Raw genomic sequence first — 13,231 nt, forward strand, 5'->3', positions numbered from 1 at the left:
TATTCGTGGAGATGTTTGTGAGGAAGCAGTGTTTAGTAGTTATATTTCAGTCAATAACGTCGTTACGTTTTGTGTGTAAATGCTTAGTGACAGCATCTATACTGTGTATAATCATTTTTTTACACAAAATGTATCCCGACGTTAAAAGAAAAAGTCCTAATAAAATCCCTTCACAGCCTATGCTGGTAGATGCTGGATGCGCTAAGAAGTTCTGTTCTAGCTGCTTAGTAGATAAACAGGTGCTTGACCTCCTGTTTTTGTCCTTTTATTCAAAATGTCTTTTGGAAAGGTACTATTTCATCAAAGTAACTGTATTTTACTTGAGTGTGGGTTACAGATTGTATGGAACAGAATATGAGCTCTTTTATTACTAAATAACAAGAAAATGACATTTATAATAATAATAATAATAATAATAATAATATGGGCCCTTTTAAATTGGCTATTCGTTGGGTAATACTAGGACTTTTTTCTTCTTTCTTCTTTCTCCTCCAAACCAATTCCCAAACCCATAGCCAACTGCCCCTTGTGACTAGTCTCCCCTTCCACACAGTCTGCTGCCCACACAGCATGATAAGGCAATCAAATGAGCGGCAGAGTCTGTCTGTGTGATCGACACCCTGAGTAGCTGGCAGATCACTGCGTTTTTTAGAGAGAAACCTCACAGTCTCATGCCAGTTATAGTATTGTGGATGAAACATGGCAGTGGAATTGTGAGCAGTCAGACTTCATATGGTGTACTTTTCATTTTTATAGCCAATACAGTATCAGAAAGCACACAAGCAAGTCGGAGATTAGAAGTGCGATGATTTAAACATGCAATTTGGACAATGCTAATTAACACACATAGGCCTCGATTACAGGGGAGATGCCATGCCCCTGTAAAATGACCATTGCTTCTTTCCACCCCCTTTTTAGAAATGCCATTACCATAGATTTCCGTTCATCTTTGACATTCACACTTTACTGGAGTCCTTCATGTCAAGTAAACAAGTTCTGATCAGAGCAGAGCTCCCATGCACCTACAGGAGAGGTGGATATGTAGAATCATGTGCTTTCACTTTTAATTGGTTTAGCTATGGAGTGCTCAGCACAGCGTGTTGACCCAGTGGCAAACTGTGACTATGTGAGCTAGGCCTTCAGTTTGAACCATAAATGGTAAAACCTGATCAAAATATGAAGAAAACCCCAGCTCAGTGATAATGCTAACTTCTCTCAACAGCTCTATAGGGTTCTTTGTTAGCAGCAAATCGCTGTTGTCTGATCAAAACCTCTCCAAAATGGTAACTTTACAGCAGAGGAAAAAAACATGCTTTACTTTTAATGTAAATCAATGGACCCAGACTTTTTACCAAGTCATTTTAGGTCATTTCTTTTAGTCAATTGACCTACAATGTAATGGGTAACATGTATTTTCAAATGATGTCAAAAACCGAAAAACGGCAAAAATGGAGATACGAGGTTTTGTTCTGACAACAGCGATATATTTAACCGTGTAGCAGTTTCACATGTAACTGTTTAAAAAGTTTTCTGCTGCTGTTTTCCATTTCAAACAACTTATTGATTTAGGGTGTTACTCATATTCAGTCAGTGACATATCTACAGTTAGGCCCAGAAATATTTGGACAGTGACACAATCTTAATGATTTGGGCTCTGCATGCCACCACATTGGATTTGAAATGGAACAACTGAGATGCAACTGAAGTGTAGACTTTTAGGTTTAATTCAAGGGGTTGCACAAAAATATCCTATGAAACATTTAGGAATTGCACCCATTTTTCTATTTCTCATTTCAGGGGCTCAAAAGTAATTGGACAAATCAACTTTACAATAAAGAAAATGTTCATTTTTAATACTTTGTTGAGAATCCTTTGCAGGCAATGACTGCCTGAAGTCTGGAATTCATGGACATCACCAGACGCCGGGTTTCCTCCTTTGTGATGCTTTGCCAGGCCTTTACTGCAGCTGTCTTCAGTTGTTGCTTGTTTGTGGGTCTGCCTTAAATTTTGACTTAAGCAAGTGAAATACATGGTCGAACAGGTTGAGATCTGGTGATTGACTCAGCCATTGCAGAATATTCCACTTCTTTGCCTTAAAAACTCCTGGGTTGCTTTCGCAGTAAGTTTTGGGTCATTGTCCATCTGCACTGTGAAGCGACGTCCAATCAACCTTGCTGCATTTGGTTGTATATGAGCAGAAAGTATATCCCTGTACACGTGTGAATTCATCCGGCTGCTTCTGTCTACTGTCACATCATCAGTAAACACTAATGACCCAGTGCCATTGGAAGCCATGCATGCCCATGCCATCACACTGTTTTACAGAGGATGTGGTGTGCTTTCGATCATGAGCCGTTCCAAGCCTTCTCCTTCTTCTTCTTCCCATTATTCTGGTACAGGTTGATCCTAGTTTCATCCGCCCAAAGAATGCTGTTCCAGAAGTTCCAGGCTTCTTTAGACTTTTTTGGCAAAGTCTAATGTGGCCTTTCTATTTTTGAGGCTGATTAATGGTTTGCACCTTGTGGTGAACCCGCTGTATTTGCTCTCATGAAGTCTTCTCTTTATGGTAGACTTAGATACTGATACAGCTCCTTCCTGGAGAGTTTTCTTAGCTTGGGTGGATGTTGTGAAGGGGTTTTTCTTCACCATGGAAAGGATTTTGCGATCATCCACCACTGTTGTCCATGTGGACGTCCATGCCTTTTTGACTTCCCGAGCTCACCAGTGCCCCAGAATGTACCAGACTGTTGATTTGGCCACTCCTAACATTTCTGCTATCTCTCTGATGGATTTCTTCTTTTTTTCTGCCTAATGATGGTCTGCTTTACTTCCATTAAGAGCTCCTTTGACCGCATGTTGTGGGTTCAGAGCAACAGCTTCCAAATGCAAATAGCACACCTGGAATCAACTCCAGACCTTTTACTTGCCTAATTGATGATGGATTAATGAGGGAACAGTCCATGCAGCCCATGAAATAGCTTTTGAGATGAATGTCCAATTACCTTTGGACCCTTGAAAAAGAGGCAGCTACATATTAAAGAGCCGTAATTCCTAAACCCTTCCTTCAAATTGGGATGTGAATACCCTCAAATTAAAGCTGAGAGTCTGCACTTTAAGCTCATGTTGATTATACAACTGTATCTTGAATATGTTTTGGTAAACAGCTAAAATACCAAAACTTGTGTCACTGTCCAAATATTTCTGGGCTTAACTGTAGAACCTCCAGAAGGCCTAGAGTGACGGTTTTTCTCTCGCCCATTATAAATCAAAATGTGATTGGTTGATTCCTCTGTCACCTTGAAATTATTATGCTGGTAATTTGTCTTAACACTTAAGGCCTCCTTTTCAGCTTTTGAAGTCACTGCCAATAGGAGAGCTCTCATAGCTATAGGTATAGATATAGATATAGGTAGAGATAGAGATATATAAATAGAGTTAGTTGGCCAACTTTCTGCTGGGTGTCATTTTTAAAATCATTTTATTTCCTTTCACAACTAAACAGTGTAACTAAAGTAGTGCTGTTACACTTGCAGAGTAAGTATATAAATACAAACGTGAATCTGTTGAATAAAAAATGTAATTAAAATTGTGCTCTGAAGGCTTTGTCATGGCTTCTGGTTAACAGCTTTTAAGGAAACTTAAGTCTAGAGATTTTTTGCTTGACTTGGCAACCCTACCCATTGTAGGAAGGCAGAAAATACAGCAAAACTGCGGATTCATAGAAAATAAAAACAGGTATAATAACCAACATTAACCAATGAGATGAAGTTAAAATTAATGTAAATAAAATCTATCACGTTAGCTACATTAGCTTTGTGCTAGTACTTTAGTACATTAGTGGGTAATTAAAGAAGCAGCCTTTAGACACCAGACTCAATCAACTGTTAACCATATTGCTTACTTTTTATATTGGATGTTTTCCTATGGACTTGTACTGTGTGATGTAACTATATTTTGCGTGTGTTTGTGTGTAGAGTTGTGCCTGAAGGAATCTCTGTGTATGGGAGTGTCCAGCAAGCTGCTGTTGGACGTGGCAGGCGCTCAGGTATCCGAGCTGGACTCAAGTTTCAGCCTTAATGACAGAGGTAAAATATAAACACTTGCATCTTCGTCTGTGCACATATCTTTGTGTGCGCACACACACACACACACACACACACACACACACACACACACACGTTCCTTCAAACTTTCTTCATGCATGCGCTTGTGTGTGAATACACACATGCACAAGCACAGGGGTCCACTGATGACTCTTTAAAAGACACTTCCACCAATTCTGTAACAATTTCTGTGTAATTAAATTGCTGAGACATAAAGGTCATTCAGAGTAGTTTGATGTGAAATGGTAAACTTGCCTTTAATGTTCAAAGAGATAAACTTTATTGTTTTTTGCAAATATTCACTCATTTTGAATTTGATGCCTGCAACACGTTCCAAAGAAGTTGGGACAGGGACGTGTTTACCACTGTGTTACATCACCTTTCCTTTTAACAACACTCAATAAGCATTTGGGAACTGCGGACACTAATTGTTGAAGCTTTGTAGGTGGAATTCTTTCCCATTCTTGCTTGATGTACAACTTCAGTTGTTCAACAGTCCGGGGTCTCCGTTGTCGTACTTTGCGCTTCATAATGCGCCACACATTTTCAGTGGGAGACAGGTCTGGACTGCAGGCTGGCCAGTCTAGTACCCGCACTCTTTTATTACAAAGCCACGCTGTTGTAACACGTGCAGAATGTGGCTTGGCATTGTCTTGCTGAAATAAACAGGGACGTCCCTGAAAAAGACGTTGCTTGGATGGCAGCATATGTTGCTCCAAAACCTGTATGTACCTTTCAGCATTAATGTTGCCTTCACAGATGTGTAAGTTACCCATGACATGGGCACCAACACACCCCCACACCATCAGAGATGCTGGCTTTTGAACTTTGCGCTGATAACAATCCGGACAGTCCTTTTCCTCTTTGGCCCGGAGGACACGACGTCCATGATTTCCAAAAACAGTTTGAAATGTGGACTCGTCAGACCACAGGACACTTTTCCACTTTGCGTCAGTCCATCTCAGATGAGCTCGGGCGCAGAGAAGCCGGCAGCGTTTCTGGGTGTTGTTGATATATGGCTTTCACTTTGTCAGTGTTCGTCGCTCCATCTACAAGTGCAAGTTAAAACTCTGCCATGCAGTGTTCACTGACAGTGGTTTTCTGAAGTGTTCCTGAGCCCATGTGGGAATATCCGTTACAGAGTGATGTCAGTTTTTAATGCACTGCCACCTGAGGGATCGAAGGTCACGGGCATTCAATGTTGGTTTTCTGCCTTGCCGCTTACTTTTATTTGTTTGTTTTTTTTTTATTTATGTTTTACACAACGTCCCAACTTCATTGGAATTGGGGTTGTAGTAAACACCCAAAACATGGCAAGTACCATATCTTTTCTTAATTGAAAAGTACAGTGAAACTCTCAACATTTCAGTAGAAAGCTATCACCATGAATTTGATGAACAATATCCACTGACCAACCACTAAATTCAGTACACCTCCTCGTTTTTACACTCTTATAACTACAAAGTGTTCCGATTAAGGCCAGTGTAACTGAAAGAATTGACAATTACTGTAAAAACAAGGAGGTGAACTTACTGAAGTGGCTGGTCAGGGGAGACTGTTCATTAAATTCATGCTCATACTTAGCCTTAGTGTGAAATATTGAAACTTTACTAATGAGGAAGAAACTTGAAACTGACAGATGCAGATTATACTGTTGTTTGACAGATTTCACCTCCAAACTACTGTTAAAAGTATGTATGGAGCATCTTTGACCCCAAAGGTGGTTTAAACAACTAAACAGTTTGAGAGATGATGAGTGCTGACATCACAACAAGGGGTTTGTTTCTTCAGTTTTACAGTTTTTGCTGTTGTACGCTAACAAAAAGAACATAAAACCTTCTGAAAATCTCCCCAGACCTTTGATGGGACTGTCTGCACGTTGTCCACTGGGTGTCTCTGTTGACTTCGTCTCATGCTTATTTAGGAATCTGGATCAGGGTTTTCCATATGGATATGACATAAGATTTTTCCTGCAGCAAAATGAGATCAAATCTTTTTTTATCCTCCCTCTCAGTGCAGAGTAGCTGTTCAGACTCCTCCTCAGTGGGCAGTCAGAAAGAAGGAGGCTCTCCAGCTGTTGCTAGAGACCCGAAGAAAAGCTCAGCACAGACTGGCCAGGCACAGGTGGGCTCTCAATCACAGGAACATAAGTATCACTGCGGTCAGGGCAAAACCTCGTATCCCCATTTTTGTTGTTTTTGACTTATCTAGAAAATGCCTGTTGTCCTTTACATTGTGTGTAAATTTTATGATGATTGGACCAAAAGAAACGGTCCAAAATGATTAAATTCTGGTTCCATTGAATCATTCCATTTTATTAAAAGTACAGTACGTTTTTTCTTTCTCCTGTAAACTTAGCATTTTGGAGATACGAGGTTTTGTTCCGACACCAGCAATATATACAATGCTTATATTTACATCTCAACTTAAAAGTAAAACGAGAAATCTTTTTGGACTATCTGTCTGACACAAATGATGCAGTGATTATATTCTGTACAGCTAGTATACTGTCAGACACTAGGCTGATGTATATAATGTACCTTTCCAGTTTGATGGATAGACAATCCCGTCTCCTCCAGGCTGCCATTATTTCTGCCTTTTCTGTTTCTCTTTCTCTGTCTTTCACGCCCAATCAAGCAAAGATCTCTTTGTTCACGTCATTATCCTTTGTATTTGTTCAGAACTCGTCGCCGTCCACGTCCGTGTGAACATCACATCATCTCAACCGCAAACGTTAGTCTCTTTCCTCACCCTTTCATTTTTGAGATTTTGTAGATATCTGCCATTTGATTTACCTTCACATTCTGCTTAATTATTTGCGTTATCTTTTTAAACTCATATTTGAAAGATTTCCTTCCTTTTGTGTCTCTCTTTGAACAGAATTGAAAACAATGGACTTTCACTGGATATAGGAACAACTGGAGAAACGCTAAATTACTGGACTGGACAATGACTCAGCAACAACACAGCACAATACAGTATATCAAGGTTTGGAGGCCGTGACATTCCACACTTGGCTCTGCCGCTCTCCGTCGCTGTGTTGGTAACTGATTTCCAGGTACTGGAGCGTTCGGCAGTGTTTCAGGCTTTCGTATACTGCCGGCTCTAAATGACTAGCTGCTTAAAGTGGCGTGCCAAGAATCCCACTCCTAGATCTGAACGGTTCAAAAGATATTATGCCATCCATAACTTTGCATAAGTGGCATATGAGACTCTTGTTCTTGTCTTTCCTTTCCTTAATCAAAAAAATAGACATTGCATCAACTAATTATAGGCCTAAAGTTATCCTGCTGTACACATGACTTGCTGTTATCTCTTGGTTGCTATTTTTAGACTTTATTCACACGCACACTGGCTATATTGGTACCAACTCAAAGACGCAAATTGCTGTTCACCGTCTGCTCATACAACAAGGAGCGTAAAGTTTCCCAATAGCAATTTGCTCTTTTAAAACTGATCAAGTTCATCTGCACAAAATCTGTAAAATCACATCAAAAAGTCACAGCTGGGGCAAATTCCAGTGTGCTGTGTAGCTAAATCAGTGCAGCTATGCTATGGACTCATTGGAGATACTTTGCAGATGCTTTTTGCAGTATTAAAGAAGTGGTGCTTTGGGTGGAGCAGTCCAGTGTAGAGCATGTGATATATGCATTTCAGTGAAATAAGGGTTTGTTTTGAGGATCTGTGTCTATGCAAGGTGACTGAAACATGATAAACGCTTAAGGCACTAAAGCTGTATAAAGCTAAGCGTAGGTCATTTTATGTTATCAAAAAAAAAAAACCTGAAAGAATAAACAAACAGTGCCTACTACTATACCTCGTATGTGGGGAAGGACTGGCAAATGAGAAAGCTATGTAAAGCAGCAATACGTGTGTAAACCGAAAAATACTTTCTACGTTTGGATATTTGGATTTTACAGCTTCACCCCCAACTTTGCTGTTCCTCCGTGGCTGAAAAGACAGAACTGCCATGTCCCAAATGGTTCCCTAAACACTTTAGCCTACATTTGCAAATCCAGATCACTGTGTGGGGAACTATGGATGCCTGGAGTGGCCCTGAGCTGTTGCTATAATTTGCTAGATTGTTATCTTAAAATAAGGAGTTAATTATGTTGTGATCTCAAGATAAAAATCTTTATCTTGAGTTCACAGCATAATTCATTTGTTATCTCAAGGTAATTAGTTTATCTCAAAATATCTCGGGGATATAACAAAATAACGCTCATTATTTCAAGATAAAAACTGATATGATAACTACCTTATGGCCTTATAAATAACTTATCTTGAGATAAGAAGATCACTAACTTGTCTCAAGATAACAATCCAGAAAGTTATAACTCAGAATCAGAATCCTTTATTGATCCCAGAGGGAAATGAACTACTTCATGGCCTCAGATAACTTTTGTTATCTTGAGGATACACTGACTCGTTATTTCAAGATAACCACTTTATCTTAAGATAACAAGATAATTAACTCATTATCTCAGGATAGCAACCCAGGAAATTATAACTACCTTATGGCTTCATAAATAACTTATCTTGAGATAACAAGATCACTAACTCATTGTTTCAAATAACAACTTTATCTTGGGATAACAAGATAAAGGAGTCATTATCTTAAGATAACAATCCAGAAAATTGTACGTACTTTATGGCCTCATAAATCATTTTTATATTGAGATAACGGGATAATTAGCTCATTATCTCGAGATAACAGTCCAGAAAACTACAACTACCATATGGCCTGTCTGGAATTCTGTATGGAACACTAAAGGAAACAGAACTGGTGATGGTAGTGAACATTTTCGGACACCACGTCAGGCAACAGGGCAGTTTGGATACTCAACTTGTATCTTTTTCTAATCATGTAGTGTTGAAGATCTTTGTGTGTGTTATAACTACATAGTTTACAACTCTGCTGCCTCCCACCCTGAACTATATTAACACCAGCCATACGAAATATGAACATGTTACTTTGCTATATTTGTGTTTCTGATTTAGATAAAGAGAACCAGGACAGAACTCATGTATCAAAAGGACTCTGTGGTGCTTTGTCTTCTATGTAAATCCAAATTCCTCAGCTTTTAAACTTGTCCATCAGATGTTTTGTCCAGCAGGTGGTGCTACTGTGCAAAATCAGCTTCGAGACAATGAGTCTGTCATTTTTCAAAAGCTCAGCTAAAGGCCAAATGGCATTTTTCCTTTTCAAGCCAATTAATTATTGTTCCCTTGTAGTGGTGCTGTACATGTGCGAGAACCTGGATAGGTTTTTTTTTTTCCCCTCATGCAGTGGAGAAAAACTGCTGGGCAGCGCTTCACACGTTGCATGCAAACACTAACTGTGGGCTACTTGTTTACTGACTCTCACTTTAGCCTTTTATTCCAGTGTGTCACACAGCGGAGCCTCTCGGAGTTGGGAGCTGAGCAGATCTCTCCACACAGATCTGCTTGTTATTGTGTGCTGTTAGTTAGTGCCATATGAATTCACATACCCACCATCCCTCTCTCTTTTTTTTCTCTCCCACTGTGTGAAAAGAAGAGATTTTTCCTTGCTCAGTCTATGAGTTGCATTAGGATCCAGCTGGCTTTGATTGTCATGGCAGCTCCGCCAGCCAAATCCAAAGATGGTTTGCATAAGAGGAAACGCTAGGACTTTCTGCTTTTATTCTTTATGAGTTATGTAATTGGCAAACCCCGCCCTTGCATATTCCATTATAGTCTATTAAACCTTAAGCGCTCTTAATCTAGTATAGCACTGGATTCCACGACTCCTTTCCGGAGTTTTTGAATTCGGCTTTGTTAGCGCTGACACTAACTATGAATCAAGCACTCATAATCCATCGCGGGACAGTCAAGACAACTCCTGCTTATAAAGTGTTTTTTTTTTTTATAAACCCAAAACATTCTTATGTCTTTTTTAATGTAGATACTGAGATTATATGTGGCCAAAAACAGTAAACCAAGTAGACCAAGTATATTTACAGGAAGACTCCTGTAATCATGTAATGTGATTTGGTCGACATTCCAAATGACTTTATCGTGTTTTATAGAAGGGGTGGCGTGTGAGTGTATGAGTGTGAGAGTGTATGTGTATGTGTGTGTGAGTGTGTGCGTGCGTGTGAGCTACATTAGGAATGTAGCTAAGGCTTTAAACCCACACCAAACTCAATCCAAACATACTTTCCACAGTGGGAAATCTGTGCGATTCAGCGCTTTTGAAGCAGCTCGCTCTTCACGACTATAAATATCTTGGCATGATTCGTAGTTTTCATTGTAAATAGAAGCATTTACCAAAGAAACAAGGTGCCTCTGTAAGCTGCCCAGTCTTGCTCGGTCTTATCCTTTTGTTTACATTTGTTTTTAATGCAAAACCTCTTACTAGTATTAATGACGGAATGACTGCATGCCATGTTGTATTACATTTACTTTTGTGCTTGATCATTGTGTCTGTTTTTTTCCCCTCCCTGTGAGAATTAAAACTGGAGAAGAAGGAGTGCCTTGTTTGTTGCAGCCATTTTAGTGAGCGGGCTAATGACATTTAGCACATATCGCTGCACTAAAGCACCGGGCATTATGGGATACGCACTTGACAACATTACTGACACACTGAAAATGGCAGCGGCTCAGTGACCAATGAAGGGGATCAGATATTTGAGAGAGCGAGAGGCAGGCAGGGAGAGAGAGGGAGGGAGGGAAGAGGGGAAAAAGAGGATCTATAGAGCGCAGTGAGAAACAGGAAGGGGTTTATAGAGTGAAAAAGAGAGAGGGGGCAGAAGACAGTAGATAGGATGATGGGTAATGACGGAGTGAGAGGGCGCAGACAGAGAGGCACAGAGAGGGGAGACGGAGAACAAGAGTGAAAGAATGAGAGACGACAGTGTGTGTGTGCGCGTGGGGTGGGGGTACGTGTAGAGTGAAAGAGGGGGATGCAACAGACGGAGAAAGAGAGAAAAGAGGAATGCTCAAGAGCAGGGAAGTTTTTTGTCTGGTGAGAAAGCTGAAGAGTGGGTGAGCGAGCAAAAGTGGGGGAGAGAGAGGGAGAGGAACCAAAAGGAGAAGAGGGTCTAGAGCAAAGGTTATGGAGGGGAGAGATGGAGATAGAGGGAGAGAGGAGATGGAGAGGAGTAGAGAGGGAGAGCGAGGGGTAGAGGGGGTATGTTGACAAAGCAGAGAGACTCTGGAGAACAAAGGGAACGTGGAGAGAATGAGCTGGGTGAAACATCAAAGGGATTTTTCGGCCCCGTTACCGGGACAACAGACATTTGCATGCGATTAGCTTTTTACATCATATTAAGGAGGGAAGGGGGCGCAGGGAGGGAGGGCAAGATGAACTATAGATCATAGTGGGAGAAAAAGGGGCTGGTCAGTCCGACTGACTTCTAGGCTGACGAGAAGCCGTTTGTCTTCTTGAGAACCTGAGGGAGAACCCAGTGAGCGACACTAGGGAACCCGGCACGTAGTTCCTAAAGTGTTCCACAAGGTTCAAGTGTAGGGCCGTTCCAGTTTGAGTGGTTCAGAACTAAAACTGGGGGATGGTTCAGAACTAAAACTGGGGGATGAGTGGATGTAGAAGCTGATTTTAGTGGCACTGCATCTTATATATCCTTCCCCGAAATTCCAGACATGCACCTGCTACCCCCACCACTCTCTCTCTCTCTCTCTCTCTCTCTCTCTCTCTCTCTCTCTCTCTCTCTGAGCTATATGTGATGCCTCAGTGCCCTCAGTATTGTGGCTGCATTGTGCTCCCCAGCGTCGTCATGGCCGTCGCCACGGTGCTATTGTCATGGCGATACTACAGTATCAATACCCTGACACTGCGACAAAGAGACAGCAGCCACTGCCACATCACTCCACCCCTCTACCCATCCCTCTCTCTCCCTCTCCCTCATCCTCTACCCCTCCCAATCGATCCCTCCATCTCTCACTAAATATGTACATATTGATCCCCTCCTGTTGCCCCCCCTCCCTCTCTTCTTTCTTATCCATCCTTCCATTCCTCTTTTCTCTCGCATTTATCTGGCTTCATCTTTTCCATCATTTCCATGCCTCACTCTATCTCCCTTTCCCCCCTTGTTCTTCATCATCTCTCATTTCATCTTGCCCCTTACTTCCCTCCCTCTTTCTCTCCATGCCATCTCTCTCTCTCTCTCTCTCTCTCCCTCACCCCCCCCTCCTCTCTGCATGTATTTTTTTTTTTGTTTGTCTCCGTCTCACTCACTCTCTGCATATTAATTGGTGCATTTCTGCTGCGGCGTAAAAAACAATCAAAGCGTCAGGGGTGGGTGGTGATGCTACTGTATCAGACACAAGCCATACACACATGCACAATACACAAGCGCACAGGCTGCAACCAGATACACCAGCATGCAGGAGCACAAAAACACACAAGCTCATTGTGAATAAATATAATATCAAGTTCACAAAGCGTCTCCGAAACAGTAGGACTGATCATGGATGTACGCCAGCCGATACCCCCACCACCACCACCACCCCACTGCAAGAGCTGCCCATGACCTATTCGTCTCTATTCGCAGCCTGAGACTGAATAATGGCTTATTAATCAGGTGGCCATTTTGGAATGTCATGTCAAGCAATGTGAGGCAGGGCTGAGGAAAATGGCACAGAGGAAAGTGTCTTTTTTATGCAGTTATTCATAACAAGTACTGGGCTCATTACGCTAACTTGGAAAACCAATGGCAGCGAAATAGTCTGAAATAACAAGGTGAAATACCACAATAGGCAAATAAAGAACAATAATGACAAGTAAAGGAACATCATGTGATCGAAAACGCGGGATATGTCGCAAAGCTCCAGGTAGGCCTGTTTGAGGAAGGTACCTCTCTTCAGATCGTTTAGAAGGGATGTAATCCAGCGCTCCATTTCAGTGACAAAAGATCGATTCATAGTAAAGCTATGGCTGCTTTACTGGAGAAAAAGGAAGAAATAAACTCGGGTGAGACCAGAAAAGAGACAAAGACACCGAACGAAATGAAGCCAACAATAAACAATGGATTCAAAACGTGGCACGAAGCTCCAGGTAGGCCTGCTTGAGGAGAGTACCACTCTTCATGTCGTTTAGAGGGATGTACTCCAGCGCTCCATGTTTGTTTTGAGCACCGTCGTGTTTG

General features: G+C 41.4%; 1 protein-coding gene across 1 annotated transcript in view; it reads left to right on the plus strand.

Annotated features, from left to right (window-relative positions):
* arhgef40 (Rho guanine nucleotide exchange factor (GEF) 40) overlaps positions 1–10,597 on the plus strand; it is a 59,862-nt gene extending 49,265 nt beyond the window's left edge. Inside the window, exons 24-27 of the mRNA XM_017722965.2 lie at positions 3,975–4,085; positions 6,118–6,227; positions 6,785–6,836; positions 6,984–10,597. Of these exons, the coding sequence (XP_017578454.1) occupies positions 3,975–4,085; positions 6,118–6,227; positions 6,785–6,811 (248 nt within the window). The 3' untranslated portion in view covers positions 6,812–6,836; positions 6,984–10,597. The remainder of the gene's footprint in view (positions 1–3,974; positions 4,086–6,117; positions 6,228–6,784; positions 6,837–6,983) is intronic.
* The last annotated feature ends 2,634 nt before the right edge of the window (positions 10,598–13,231 follow it).

This window comes from Pygocentrus nattereri, chromosome 22 (genome assembly GCF_015220715.1).
Source record: "Pygocentrus nattereri isolate fPygNat1 chromosome 22, fPygNat1.pri, whole genome shotgun sequence".
In the NCBI taxonomy this organism is placed as follows: domain Eukaryota; kingdom Metazoa; phylum Chordata; class Actinopteri; order Characiformes; family Serrasalmidae; genus Pygocentrus; species Pygocentrus nattereri.